Source organism: Salmo salar, chromosome 02 (assembly GCF_965601325.2).
Source record: "Salmo salar chromosome 02, fSalSal1, whole genome shotgun sequence".
NCBI classification, from domain to species: Eukaryota; Metazoa; Chordata; class Actinopteri; order Salmoniformes; family Salmonidae; genus Salmo; species Salmo salar.
Genome location: NC_138292.1, coordinates 83,276,772 through 83,292,585, shown reverse-complemented (window position 1 = coordinate 83,292,585; position 15,814 = coordinate 83,276,772). Strand labels below are relative to the sequence as shown.

The 15,814-nt window shown below is 42.0% G+C and overlaps 1 protein-coding gene across 2 annotated transcripts; it reads left to right on the top strand.

The window, feature by feature from the left end:
- The first annotated feature begins 328 nt into the window (after window positions 1-328).
- Window positions 329-11,866, top strand: LOC106594932 (piggyBac transposable element-derived protein 4). Of its 2 annotated transcripts, XM_014186321.3 has the most exons (6): window positions 330-466; window positions 578-913; window positions 1,786-1,883; window positions 2,019-2,196; window positions 9,997-10,222; window positions 10,323-11,866. In XM_014186321.3, the coding sequence occupies exons 2-6, from the start codon at window positions 622-624 to the stop codon at window positions 11,674-11,676; spliced, it is 2,148 nt and encodes a 715-aa protein (XP_014041796.2). In that variant the 5' UTR covers window positions 330-466; window positions 578-621; the 3' UTR covers window positions 11,677-11,866. The 2 variants fall into 2 exon arrangements, with proteins under 2 accessions (XP_082824860.1, XP_014041796.2); XM_082968734.1 differs by having other exon boundaries at window positions 329-913.
- The last annotated feature ends 3,948 nt before the right edge of the window (window positions 11,867-15,814 follow it).

The window sequence follows — 15,814 nt, the reverse complement described above, 5'->3', positions numbered from 1 at the left end:
TTTTACTTTGTCAGCTCGGGGATTCAATCTTGCAACCTTTCGGTTACTAGTCCAATGCTCTAACCACTAGGCTACCTGCCGCCCCAATTATGTGTTGTTAGCCATGTGTCTTGGCCCATTTAAAAAAAAAATGCGGCCATCGACAATCTGTTGTCTAATCCTGCCTAATGGGCAGGTCAGCCCTGGAGGAGAGTATTAGCTGTATGAAGTAAAAGAGAACATAGCATCTGATTGTTTTTAAATGATTTCTTATGACATTGTTTGCCAGAATAAACGATGTAATGGAGAGTTTACCAATCTGCGTTACCCACTCCAGTCAGCAGATGGCGATGGGAGGCTTTCAGGTGATGTTTCTTGCGTGACGTATAATCTAGTGGACGGAAAGCTTCAACGGCGGCAAAAGACAACTCATTCAACCACTTCGGTAGCGTGTAGCGCACATTAAACCAGTCTTGTTTATATTAAGGTCAGTGTTTTTAAACATAATTATGTTTACCTATTGACTAGTTTAAAAAAGGTTATTTGCTTGTTAAATGAAATTGGCTAATTTGTTCAATTGTTAACGTTACTGTACTAGGTTCATCGCTAATGCTAACTATCTAGCTAGCTAACATCCCGACCATGAGCTCACTAAGATACTCGGAGAAAGAAGCTCTAGGGCTGAACATGATCGTAAGAGAAGAAGAGGAAGAAGCTTTAAGAATAAAAAATGAAGAAGAGGAGATGGATATTACAGTGAAAGAAGAGAAAGAACCTTTTGGAGTGAAAGAGGAAGTAGAAGCTTTCAGAATTCAAAAGGAAGGTGCCATAACATTAAAAGAAGAAAATGTAGGGGAAGAAGAGAGAGAACATTTTGGAGTAAAAGAAGAAGAGGAAGGAATGGAGGAGGAGACAGAATATCTGATTAACACCAGTGAGTACTGTCTTAAAAACAGGGGCACACACTATGCCGTTGTTGAACTAATGTGGGGTGGGTGGTGGTGTGTGTGTGTGTGTGGGGGGGGGGGTGTTTAAGGGGCATTCTACTGAAGTTCTACACTTGAATATGTTGTTCAGTACTGTAGGAATTGTTGAAGGGGCAATCTGCCATTGGTACATGCATTTTTTACTTTTAAATTAATGTTATCTGGCAGTGGTACATATATCGGGGCGGCAGGTAGCCTAGTGGTTACAGCATTAGGCTAGTAACCGAAAGGTTGCTGGATCAAATCCCTGAGCTGACAAGGTAAAAACCTGTCGTTCTGCTCCTGAACAAGGCAATTAACACAGGCTGTCATTGTCAATGAGAAGTTGTTCAGAACTGACTTGCCTAGTTAAATAAAAAATAGATATATTTTTGGGACTTGTCGTCTACATTAAAGTGCACTTCGTCCCTAATGTAGGGTTTTTAAGGGAGATTCTACTAAAGTTCTACACTTGAATATGTTGTTCAGTACTGTATAAATTGTTAGTTTCAGTCTGCCATTGGTACATTTTTGGGACTTTTAAATTAGATTTATTGAATTCTCCATATGGTTTATATTAATGTGCACTTCATCTAATATAACAGGCTTTTAAAATTCAATATTGGTGCGTAATTTCTACTTAAAATATCAAAGGGACGTAAAAGGCATCCATTTAGTGGAACGACCCTCTTACAGTTGCATCATAAACAATATATTTGAAAATCATGATGAAAGTGGCCATTTTAGGCCTTTTTAGACATATTAATGCCTCTTGAAAGACCCTATGATTGTAATAGAAGATCATAAGTTTACCATCTGTTTGATGTTCTCATTCACACAGGAGAGAGACCTGACTATTGTGGATCCTCTGGGGAGCCTCAACAACATCCTGATGCTGACGAGGCAGAGAAGAGTCTCTCCAGATCAGAACACCAGATGGTACAGCTTGGTCTGGTCTAGCATACAGCTTGCTCTATCGGGGTCTGGGCTGGGTTTCTGTAATGCACTTTATGACAACAGTGGCATCAGCATCCAAAATGATATGTGTCTGTGTCCCCTCTTTATGGTTACCAGGACAACGCTAGCCCTTCCGCCCTCCCGGAGTCCCTGTGTCGTGCCTCTCCCGGTAGCGCCTTACTGCTGGGTATGAAGAGGTTGTCTGTGTTGCTGGTGGACTGCAGGAAAACAACGGGGCTGAATGGAACTGTGAGAGGAGGAGAAGAGAAGAAAGGATCAGATTTGACTCATCAAAGTAAGTGCTGTAGCTTAGTTTGAACAAATAAAATAGATCTGCCCACTGGTATCTGTTACCAGGACAACCAGCAGAGTTCTGTTAGTTGACATGAAGATAGACTGGTGGATATGGATATTATGAATATCATAACACTGAAAAAGGATTCTGCCAATGAAAAGAGAGAAGCCAATAGACCATATAAAACCTTGATGAAAGTTAGCTTTAGAGAGAAAGTTTCAAGATGATCTGATGTAAGGTGCATGTTTTACAAAAACATTTTTCTCAAAACATTATGGATGTTACATTGTCTGTCCCAGTCAAGACTCTAGAACACACAAACTAAACTCAAGACACTTCAAATTTGTATGTATTGCTTCATTAACATCTCATCTTCAGAACTTACACTGGGGGACAGCTGTGAGTGTTAAAAAATGAAAAAACAAGCTCTCTAAGCCATTTCTATAAGCCAGACTTGGCCTCCTCTGTAATGGTCAAAATGAATGCTATTTCCTACTTGATCAGGTCAAATAAAGCCTGAACTCCAACATACAGTCAGTCGTATGTACAAAAATATTGTCACCCTTGAACTTTTTTCAAATAATGCACCATTTCTTGGGCTCCCGAGTGGCACAGCAGTCTAAGGCACTGCATCTCAGTGCTAGAGGCGTCACTACAGACCCTGGTTTGATTCCAGGCTGTATCACAACCGGCTGTAATTGGGAGTCCCATAGGGCGGCGCACAATTGGCCCAGCGTCACCCGGGTTTGGCCGGGGTAGGCCGTCATTGTAAATAAGAATTTGTTCTTAACTGACTTGCCTAGTTAAATAAAGGTAAAATCAAATCTTCCAAAACTGTTCATATTAAAACATATTTTGGTATCCACTTATGTCTTCGGTTTACAGTTGAACAAAACAAAATAATCTGAATAATATTATTGGCACCTTCTAGAAGCAGTTAGAAATGATGAGATTTCAAGCAGCTGATTCTCCTTTACTTTGGAATTGAACTCACCTGTGGTGAGTTACAGGTCCCTGAAATATAAAAATCCCTCATTCAACCAGTTTGAATAGAGAAAAGGACTCATTCTGCTGTTTTATGTCACTGTGTGTACCACAATGAGCATGGAGAAAAGAAAACCAGAGAATTATCTGAGAAGTGGTCAGACACAAGATTGTAGCCAAGCATGGACAATCTCCAGAGACCTTGATGTTCCTGTTTCCACCGTACGTAATATTATCAATAAGTTTAAGGCCAATGCCACTGTAGCCAGCCTCACTGGACGTGGCCGCAACAGAACACTTGATGGAAGATTGCAGCGAAGGATTGTTCCAATGGTGGATAAAGCACCTTGATCAACTGCCACACAGATTCACAAGGTACGACAGTTTCAATTCGTACCATCCGTCGCCAACTCAATGAAAGGGGGTTATATGGTAGGAGACCCAGGAGGACCCCACTGCTGAGACAGACATAAGAAAGCTCGACTGCAATTTGCCAAAACACACCTGAACATGCCAAAATCTTTCTGGGAGAATGTCCTGTGGACAGATGAGAGCAAATTAGAGCTTTTTGGTAAAGCATACCATCTCTGTGTTTACAGAAAATAAAATGAAACCTTCAAAGAAAATAACTCCTTCCCTACAGTCAAACACAGAGGAGGTTCAGTGATGTTTTGGGGTTGATTTACTGCCTCTGACACTGGGTGGCTTGAACGTGTGCATGGCATCATGAAATCAGGGGAAACCAGTGTCAGAAAGCTGGGTCACCGTCAAAGGTCATGGGTCTTCCAGCAGGACAATGACCCCAAACACACTTCAAAAAGCACCCAGGAACGGTTCAAGACAAAACACTGGACTGTTCTGAAGTGTCCAGCAGTGAGTCCAGATTTAAATCACATTGAGAACTGGTGGAGAGATCTGAACACAGCAGTTGGTAGAAGTTGCACTTAAAATCTGGGACAACTGGAGCAGTTTGCACAAGAGGAGTGGGCCAAACTGCCAGGACCGAGGTGCAGGAAGCAGTGAGTCCAGATCTAAATCACACTGAAAACTGGTGGAGAGATCTGAACACAGAAGTTGTTGTTTACGCAGCCAAAACAACCGCTCCATTACAAATCTAGATGTTTCTATTGTCAACAAGACATGGTATCAAGAATGAAAGAGAGAATTGAATCCTACAAATTCAAGGTTTCCTTTTTGTTCCGTTGGTCTGTATCAAAATGTTGTGTCCAGTATTGCATGGATGCCTCCTTGACTTACAACAACTAATGATAGACAAAAATGTTCACGTTGTCGCATTAGCCAAAATCAACAACAACAACAAAAATCACACATTGTGCTTTCACAGCAGTAAAGATGTATATACAACATGTAAGTTTATATTCGTACATCCACCCCCACTCAAAAAGGTGGAGACACTGGTGTTGCTGTTAAATAGCTGTATGTAATGTACCCTTACTGCTAGGACTAACTGGTGTTGTTGTTAAATAGCTGAATGTAATGTACCCTTACTGCTAGGACTAACTGGTGTTGTTGTTAAATAGCTGTATGTAATGTAATGTACCCTTACTGCTAGGACTAACTGGTGGTGTTGTTAAATAGCTGTATGTAATGTAATGTACCCTTACTGCTAGGACTAACTGGTGTTGTTGTTAAATAGCTGTATGTAATGTAATGTACCCTTACTGCTAGGACTAACTGGTGTTGTTGTTAAATAGCTGTATGTAATGTAATGTACCCTTACTGCTAGGACTAACTGGTGTTGTTGTTAAATAGCTGTATGTAATGTAATGTACCCTTACTGCTAGGACTAACTGGTGTTGTTGTTAAATAGCTGTATGTAATGTAATGTACCCTTACTGCTAGGACTAACTGGTGTTGTTGTTAAATAGCTGAATGTAATGTACCCTTACTGCTAGGACTAACTGGTGTTGTTGTTAAATAGCTGAATGTAATGTACCCTTACTGCTAGGACTAACTGGTGTTGTTGTTAAATAGCTGAATGTAATGTAATGTACCCTTACTGCTAGGACTAACTGGTGTTGTTGTTAAATAGCTGTATGTAATGTAATGTACCCTTACTGCTAGGACTAACTGGTGTTGTTGTTAAATAGCTGTATGTAATGTAATGTACCCTTACTGCTAGGACTAACTGGTGGTGTTGTTAAATAGCTGTATGTAATGTAATGTACCCTTACTGCTAGGACTAACTGGTGTTGTTGTTAAATAGCTGTATGTAATGTACCCTTACTGCTAGGACTAACTGGTGTTGTTGTTAAATAGCTGAATGTAATGTACCCTTACTGCTAGGACTAACTGGTGTTGTTGTTAAATAGCTGTATGTAATGTACCCTTACTGCTAGGACTAACTGGTGTTGTTGTTAAATAGCTGTATGTAATGTAATGTACCCTTACTGCTAGGACTAACTGGTGTTGTTGTTAAATAGCTGTATGTAATGTACCCTTACTGCTAGGACTAACTGGTGTTGTTGTTAAATAGCTGTATGTAATGTAATGTACCCTTACTGCTAGGACTAACTGGTGTTGTTGTTAAATAGCTGTATGTAATGTAATGTACCCTTACTGCTAGGACTAACTGGTGTTGTTGTTAAATAGCTGTATGTAATGTACCCTTACTGCTAGGACTAACTGGTGTTGTTGTTAAATAGCTGAATGTAATGTACCCTTACTGCTAGGACTAACTGGTGTTGTTGTTAAATAGCTGTATGTAATGTACCCTTACTGCTAGGACTAACTGGTGTTGTTGTTAAATAGCTGTATGTAATGTACCCTTACTGCTAGGACTAACTGGTGTTGTTGTTAAATAGCTGAATGTAATGTACCCTTACTGCTAGGACTAACTGGTGTTGTTGTTAAATAGCTGAATGTAATGTACCCTTACTGCTAGGACTAACTGGTGTTGTTGTTAAATAGCTGTATGTAATGTAATGTACCCTTACTGCTAGGACTAACTGGTGGTGTTGTTAAATAGCTGTATGTAATGTAATGTACCCTTACTGCCAGGACTAACTGGTGGTGTTGTTAAATAGCTGTATGTAATGTAATGTACCCTTACTGCTAGGACTAACTGGTGTTGTTGTTAACCTCTTACATCTAGACGTTCCGCTAGCGGAACACCTGCTCCAATATCCAATGATGGGCGTGGCGCGAAATACAAACTCCTCTAAAATCCGAAAACGTCCATTTTTCAAACATATGACTATTTTACAGCATTTTAAAGACAAGACTCTCGTTAATCTAACCACACTGTCCGATTTCAAAAAGGCTTTACAGCGAAAGCAAAACATTACATTATGTCAGCAGAGTACCCAGCCAGAAATAATCAGACACCCATTTTTCAAGCTAGCATATAATGTCACAAAAAACAAAACCACAGCTAAATGCAGCACTAACCTTTGATGATCTTCATCAGATGACAACCCTAGGACATTATGTTATACAATGCATGCATGTTTTGTTCAATCAAGTTCATATTTATATCAAAAAACAGCTTTTTTACATTAGCATGTGACGTTCAGAACTAGCATACCCCCCGCAAACATCCGGTGAATTTACTAAATTACTCACGATAAACGTTCACAAAAAACATAACAATTATTTTAAGAATTATAGATACAGAACTCCTCTGTGCACTCGATATGTCCGATTTTAAAATAGCTTTTCGGTGAAAGCACATTTTGCAATATTCTCAGTAGATAGCCCAGCCATCACGGCTAGCCATTTAGACACCGACCAAGTTTAGCCCTGACCAAACTCCGATTTACTATTACAAAAGTTTGATTACCTTTGTTGTCTTCGTCAGAATGCACTCCCAGGACTGCTACTTCAATAACAAATGTTGGTTTGGTCCAAAATAATCCATCGTTATATCCAAATAGCGGCGTTTTGTTCGTGCGTTCAAGACACTATCCGAAGTGTAAATAAGGGTCACGAGCATGGCGCAATTCGTGACAAAAGATTTCTAAATATTCCATTACCGTACTTCGAAGCATGTCAACCGCTGTTTAAAATCAATTTTTATGCCATTTTTCTCGTAAAAAAGCGATAATATTCCGACCGGGAATCTGCGTTTAGGTAAACAGACAAAAGAAAACAAAGCATTCTGTCGATGCGGGCACGAGCCTGAGTCTCACAGTACTGTAACCAGCCACTACCCAAATGCGCTACTTTTTTTCAGCCAGAGCCTGCAAAGCCACGATTCAGCTTTTTGCCGCCTTCTGAGAGCCCATGGGAGCCGTAGGAAGTGTCACGTAACAGCAGAGATCCTCTGTAATGGATAGAGATAATCAAGAAGGGCAAGAAATTGTCAGACAGGCCACTTCCTGCATGGAATCTTCTCAGGTTTTGGCCTGCCAAATTAGTTCTGTTATACTCACAGACACCATTCAAACAGTTTTAGAAACGTTGGAGTATTTTCTATCCAAAACTAATAATTATATACATATTCTAGTTTCTGGGCAGGAGTAATAATCAGATTAAATCGGGTACGTTTTTTTTTTTCCGGCTGTGAAAATACTGCCCCCTAGCCATAACAGGTTAAATAGCTGAATGTAATGTACCCTTACTGCTAGGACTAACTGGTGTTGTTGTTAAATAGCTGAATGTAATGTACCCTTACTGCTAGGACTAACTGGTGTTGTTGTTAAATAGCTGTATGTAATGTACCCTTACGGCTAGGACTAACTGGTGTTGTTGTTAAATAGCTGTATTTAATGTACCCTTACTGCTAGGACTAACTGGTGTTGTTGTTAAATAGCTGTATGTAATGTAATGTACCCTTACTGCTAGGACTAACTGGGGGTTTGATCCACTAAGTCTGGAGACGCTCTACTGTAGGTCCTCGGGTTAAATAACACAGACCATGTTTATATGCGGCTTTATTAACTCAACAATGTGTTTTTTCCAATAAAAATATATACACACACAATACCAATCCCAAGTTTGGACACACCTACTCATTCAAGGGTTTTTCTTTATTTGTACGATTTTTGGGATGGCGTATCGCTGCAGAATCCCACTGTCAGCAGCAAAGCACCATCACACCTCCTCCATGCTTCACGGTGGGAACTACACATGCAGAGATCATCCGTTCACCTACTCTGCGTCTCAAAAAGACACGCGGATGGAACCAAAAATCTCAAATTTGGACTCAGCAGACCAAAGGACAGTTTTCCACCATGTCTAATGTCCATTGCTCGTGTTTCTTGGCCCAAGCAAGTATCTTCTTCTTATTGGTGTCCTTTAGTAGTGGTTTGTTTGCAGCAATTTGACCATGAAGGCCTGTTTTGCGCAGTCTCCTTTGAGATGTGTCTGTTACTTGAACTCTGAAGCATGTTTTTGGGCTGCAATTTCTGAGCTGCAGTTAACTCTAATGAACTTATCCTCTGCAGCAGAGGTAACTCTGGGTCTTCCTTTCCTGTGGCGGTCCTCATGAGAGCCAGTTTCATCATAAGGCTTGATGGCTTTTGCAACTGCACTTGAATAAACTTTCAAAGTTCTTGACATTTTCCGGATTGACTGAAGTAATGATGGACTGTCGTTTCTCTTTGCTTATTTGAGCTGTTCTTGCCAAAATATAGACTTGCTCTTAGCCCTATTTGGTAAATCTTCTGTATACCACCCCTACCTTGTCACAACACAACTGATTGGCTCACACGCATTAAGGAGGAAAGAAATTCCACAAATTTACTTGTAACAAGGCACACCTGTTAATTGAAATGCATTCCAGGTGACTAACTCGTGAGGCTGGTTGAGAGAATGCCAAGTGTGTGCAATCATCATCAAGGCAACAGGTGGCTACTTTGAAGAATCTAAAAATGTATCAAATATATTTTGATTTGTTTAACACTTTTTGGGGTTAATATATGATTCCATGTGTTATTTCATAGTTTTGATGTCTTCACTATCTATTATTCTACAATGTAGAAAATAGTCAAATAAAGAAAACCCTTGAATCAGTAGGTGTGTCCAAACTTTTGACTGGGGACTGTATGTGACAAAGTAGATGATAAAAATGCATATAAAATATAATCAATATGGCTTCTGAGGACTACTAATTACTTAGATTACTAATACATTACTAATAATGCTTTTCAAACTGCGTGCCCAGGGACTGGCAGCGCAGCCTCGGGAGGCTACCTGAGATTTTGTTATCTGGTCTCTTTTTTTCCCCTGCTGTGTAAATTGACAGGATATATTCACTGCAGTATGAAACCTAACATGAAGCTGATGATTTATGGCCTAATTTGCATACACTTCTAACTTAGGCTACACATTTCCAGCCTGTCTATCTTCGTTGCACAATTACGCACCTGGCCTCGTCTGCCTCTGCTATTAAATCTTGTGGATTCCCAGTAAAAGCCAAATTACAAAAGCTTGTTGGACACTTATTTCGACTTCTAGTCTTTACTAATAGCCTATTGGAGGAGAGGAACGCTTGCTCTTTCTTGCTGAATGAATGAATAAATAAATAATTGTATGCTCTCACTACTGTAAGTTGCTCTGTATAAGAGTGTCTGCTAAATGACTAAAATGTAACAAAATAAATGATAGTCTGGTTTCAAAAGGAAACGCCTCACTGATGAGATATATTTAGTAATTCTGTTGAAGAATCTTTGTATGAGAGTCGGATCAATCAGATGGTGACAAGGAATATCTGCTCCCCAACCTACTGGACTGTGAGCGTAGAATGTCTGATGATAATGGTGTCCACCCTAACCTTGTAAATGACAACTTGTTCTCAACTAGCCTACCTGGTTAAATAAAGGTGAAATAATGGTGTCCACCCTAACCTTGCAGGCAATGAGCATCCCTCAACTCCCCAAGATGCTGCTGCCAATCTTGTTGATGTTGAGGAGGATGGCCCCCGCTGCTGGAGATCCTGTCACTTCAAACCATCAGAGATAGACTTCAATGATTCCCTGTCTGGCGTACAAAGCACCCTGCCTACCCCCTCAGAGGCAGAGTGTTTTAAACTGTTCTTTGATAAGGAATTGGTGGAGAGTGTGGTGCAGGAAACCAACAGGTATATCCATTATCATATTACAGAAAAACCCAAAGCTCTCTTCAAATGTATCAACATTCAGAATGCCTTTAGCCTACTAAATTTTCATATTTGTTTGCAGGTATTCTCATGAACTGAAAGAGAAGACTCCCCCTGGCGTAAAAGGGAAGCTCTCAAAATGGGTGAACACTACTATCAGTGAAATGTATACCTTCCTGGTGGCGGTGATGCTGATGGGGCTAGTGAAGAAGGGCTCTGTGAGGGACTACTGGACCACTAACCCTATGCTACAGACACCTTTTTTCCAAACCCTTTTCTCCCAGGACCGCTTCCTTGTCTTGCTCAGAGCGCTCCACTTTGTGAACAACGCCACGGCAAACCTTGACGACCCCCTTCACAAAATCAGGAATATCCTGAGCAGCTTGACCAGGGCATTTGGAAGAGTGTTTGTGCCTCACAAGGACTTGTGCATTGGCGAGTCTCTCATGGCTTGGAAAGGGAAGCTTCCATTCCGCCGATACGTCCCGTCAAAGCGCCACAGATTTGGAGTCAAGTTCTTTGTTTTATGTGACTGTCTGACAGGATATGTGCAGGACCTGATCATCTACACCGACACCACCACAGATATAAAGCACGTTGAGGGTCTTGGCATATCTGGATCAGTGGTGATCACCATGCTGCAACCTTACCTCAGAAAGGGACACACTGTATTTGTGGACAGCTGGTACAGCAGCCCTACCCTTTTCCAGTACCTTCTAAGGGCGAACACGGGGGCCTGTGGCATGGTGAGATCCAAAAGGAAGGGGATGCCAATATTCAAAAAGAAACTGAGCAAGGGAGAGGTGGAGTTCCAAACCAACGGGGAGATAATGGCAGTGAAATGGCACGACAAACGACATGTCCATGTTCTGTCCACTGTGCACACCTCCACAATGTCGGACACAGGAAAACTGGACTATGTCACCGGAGAGAGGAAAATAATGCCAGACTGTGTCTTGGAGTACAACAAGAAGATGGGAGCAGTTGACAAAGTGGAAATGCAGAACACTTTTGTTGAGTGTGCCAGAAAGTCCCTCAAATGGTACAGGAAGCTATTTTTCCACCTAATAGACATAGCTCTCTTCAACGGCCACGTTGTCCACCGGCAGGTCACAGGACAGGTGATCTCCTACCAGCAGTACAGGGTAAACCTGATTCGGCAGATCCTTGAGAACCACCATACTCCTCGTCGTCCGTCTACTGGGGGCCGGCCTCCCTCTGACAATCCTCTACGCCTCACTGGACGCCACTTCCCGAGCGACGTCCCTCAGACCACCCTGCAAGGGAAGAGCACCAGGAGGCATTGCAAGGTCTGTCAAACATCTACCCGGCGGCAGAAACGAAGGAAGATGACTAAGTACATGTGTGAGCCTTGTAACACGGCCTTGTGTATAATTCCTTGCTTTGGAGAATACCACACCCTTAAGCACTACTGAGTGGCATTATGATGATAGAAAAACAAATGATACATTTCAATACATTTTACAGTTGTATGACTTGAGTTTTTTGATGCGTGGGGGGGATATTTTATTTTTTTAAACACCAAAAAAGAAATGAAACGTGTTTACCCGAAAATAAAATGTAACTCCTGTGCTCCATTTCTGAAATAAAAAAGTATGTCATCAACTTTAGTTATTCCTTGATTTGTAATGTATTCTACTGATTGTTTTATCAATTCATTTCCCCTAGCCAACAACCTTTATCCTAACCTGGTTCATCAGCTGACTACTACTGTAGACTAAAGAGCAGGATGTGAGTCGCTACATTACATAGACTGTTCCTAAGCGTATACGGTATAGTTAGTAATACCGGAAGTTTATACAGCTGTAACCAAGTTTTGGATGGAGAGCAAAGACTTGTCCTCGGAACATTCAGCCCGTAGATGGCGCCAAAGCATAAACCTAGATAATCCTGTCTAGCTCCACAGTTTAGGATAACCCACAACCTCGCTTCACTCACGCCACGGTCTCTGCATACAATACAGCTGTTCACCTGTACAAACTACCTCACTTTGTTGCTTACGTGGCTTGATCCACCCTGTTCTCATTCTCCTCAGCCCGACCAGCCTAAAACCTACCCAAGCCATAATACTCACCGCATTTGAAGATTGCAAAATATCTTCCTGTCTTGGCGACGAGGCTGGCGTCTGTAGGCTACATGTCCAGTGGTGATAATACGTTGACATGATGACAAAATCTAGCCACTGTTGTAGCCATGGTTTCCCAGAATCAGGAGGGAATAAGCAGGAAATCCGGAGTCCTTAAACTAGAGTTCTTCGTGGATCCAACTGTTCCCGTATAACCGACACCGTAACCAATGGTCGGCATAGGTGATATGCATTGTGTACAAAACATTAAGAACTCCTGCTCCTTCCATGAGACTGACCAGGTGGAAGCTTTGATCCCTTATTGATGTCACCTGTTAAATCCACTTCAATCAGTGTAGATGAAGGGGAGGAGACGGGTTACAGAAGGATTTTTAAGCCTTGAGACAGTTGAGACATGGATTGTGTATGTGTGCCATTCAGAGGGTGAATGGGCAAGACAAAAGATTTATGTGCCTTTGAGCGGGGTATGGTAGTAGATACCAGGCGCACCGTTTTTTGCCATGAACTGCAACACTACTGGGTTTTTCACGCTCAACAGTTTCCCACGTGTGCCAAGAACGGTCCACCACCCAAAGGACATCCAGCCAACTTGACACAACTGTGGGAAACATTGGAGTCAACATGGGCCAGCATCCCCGCGGAACGCTTTTGACACCTTGTGGAGTCCATGACCCGATGAATTGAGGCTGTTCTGAGGGCAAAATGGGGTGCAGCTCCGTATTAGGAAGGTGTTTCTAATGTTTGGTATAATCACTGTATGCTCATACCCTGCTGTCACTTTGTTTGTTCACCACTATTATATCAAATACACCAGACTTAGTACCTTAGCCCCTCAGACAGGCTAATACCACAGCCTCTTTCACGTAATAATACATGCAATATAGATGATGATAATTATTAGACAATTATCAATAATGCTATAGATACTTGCTGCTACTATATATAGGAAGGGAGGATATGTTTTCTAAAACATCATATGAAGCAGACATTGTGGTCTTGAAGCAGTGGGTGGGGGGGAGTGTGAAGAGAATTACATTTACATTTTAGTCATTTAGCAGACGCTCTTATCCAGAGCTAGTTACAGTAGTGAATACATTTCATTTCATGCATTCTTTTTTTTTTTTTTTACTGGCCTCCCGTGGGAATTGAACCCACAACCCTGGTGTTGCACACACCATGCTCTACCAACTGAGCCACAGGGAATAGTAGCATAATGCAACAATCACATTCTAGAACAGCAGCATAGAATTCTGGTTCCGCGTGCAACAAGAACTCATGCTGTAAGGGCTGTTATTCATATTTAGAACTCAGGCGTCAAAAGGTTAAATGCACTAAAAAAGAACAATGGGTACGTGTTGAAGATGCACATTCTCATCCCCAGACTGTTTAGTTAAAAACACTATAACAACATAGACTCTGCTTGATTTTCTTCCAACAAGAACCAATATCGCTCTCTAAAAAGACAACCCTATGGAGCAATCCTTGGATAGCTTTTCACAATTCACCAATAAATTGGTCCGCATGGAAAACTTAAGGCATAGAAACTGTAAACGACTTGGTAATAGGAAATCCAATTATTTCCATGACAATTTTTCTCATGCACTTGTGAAGGTGGTAAATTACCTTTTAATGGCATCAGACCGAGGCTCTGCATCTGTCCTCGTGCTCCTAGATCTTAGTGCTGCTTTTGATACCATCGATCACCACATTCTTTTGGAGAGATTGGAAACCCGAATTGGTCTACACGGACAAGTTCTGACCTGGTTTAGATCTTATCTGTCGGAAAGATATCAGTTTGTCTCTGTGAATGGTTTGTCATCTACCAAATCAACTGTAAATTTCAGTGTTCCTCAAGGTTCCATTATAGGACCACTATTGTTTTCACTATATATTTTACCTCTTGGGGATGTCATTCGAAAACATAATGTTAAATTTCACTGCTATGTGGATGACACACAGCTGTACATTTCGATGAAACATGGTGAAGCCCCAAAATTGCCCTCGCTAGAAGCCTGGGTTTCAGACACAAGGAAGTGGATGGCTGCAAACTTTCTACTTTTAAACTCGGACAAAACAGAGATGCTTGTTCTAGGTCCCAAGAAACAAAGAGATCTTCTGTTGAATCTGACAATTAATCTTGATGGTTGTACAGTCGTCTCAAATAAAACTGTGAAGGACCTCGGCTTTACTCTGGACCCTGATCTCTCTTTTGAAGAACATATCAAGACTGTTTCAAGGACAGCTTTTTTCCATCTACGTAACATTGCAAAAATCAGAAACTTTCTGTCCAAAAATGATGCAGAAAAATTAATCCATGCTTTTGTTACTTCCAGGCTGGACTACTGCAATGCTCTACTTTCCGGCTACCCGGATAAAGCACTAGATAAACTTCCGTTAGTGCTAAATACGGCTGCTAGAATCCTGACTAGAACCCCAAAATGGTATCATATTACTCCAGTGCTAGTCTCCCTACACTGGCTTCCTGTTAAGGCAAGGGCTGATTTCAAGATTTTACTGCTAACCTACAAAGCATTACATGGGCTTGCTCCTACCCATCTTTCCAATTTGGTCCTGCCGTCCATACCTACACGTACGCTACAGTCACAAGACGCAGGCCTCCTTATTGTCCCTAGAATTTCTAAGCAAACAGCTGGAGGCAGGGCTTTCTCCTATAGAGCTCCATTTTTATGGAATGGTCTGCCTACCCATGTGGGAGATGCAGACTCGGTCTCAACCTTTAAGTCTTTACTGAAGACTCATCTCTTCAGTGGGTCCTATGATTAAGTGTAGTCTGGCCCAGGAGTGTGAAGGTGAACGGAAAGACTCTGGAGCAACGAACCGCCCTTGCTGTCTCTGCTTGGCCGGTTCCCCTCTCTCCACTGGGATTCTCTGCCTCTAACCCTATTACAGGGGCTGAGTCACTGGCTTACTGGTGTTCTTCCATGCCATCCCTAGGAGGGGTGCATCACTTGAGTGGGTTGAGTCACTGACGTGGTCTTCCTGTCTGGGTTGGCGCCCCCCCTTGGGTTGTGCCGTGGCGGAGATCTTTGTGGGCTATACTCGGCCTTGTCTCAGGATGGTAAGTTGTTGGTTGAAGTGATCCCTCTAGTGGTGTGGGGGCTGTGCTTTGGCAAAGTGGGTGGGGTTATATCCTGCCTGTTTGGCCCTGTCCGGGGGTATCATCGGATGGGGCCACAGTGTCTCCTGACCCCTCCTGTCTCAGCCTCCAGTATTTATGCTGCAGTAGTTTGTGTCGGGGGGCTAGGGTCAGTCTGTTACATCTGGAGTATTTCTCCTGTCTTATCCAGTGTCCTGTGTGAATTTAAGTATGCTCTCTCTAATTATCTCTTTCTTTCTTTCTCTCTCTCGGAGGACCTGAGCCCTAGGACCATGCCCCAGGACTACCTGGCATGATGACTCCCTGCTGTCCCCAGTCCACCTGGCCGTGCTGCTGCTCCAGTTTCAAC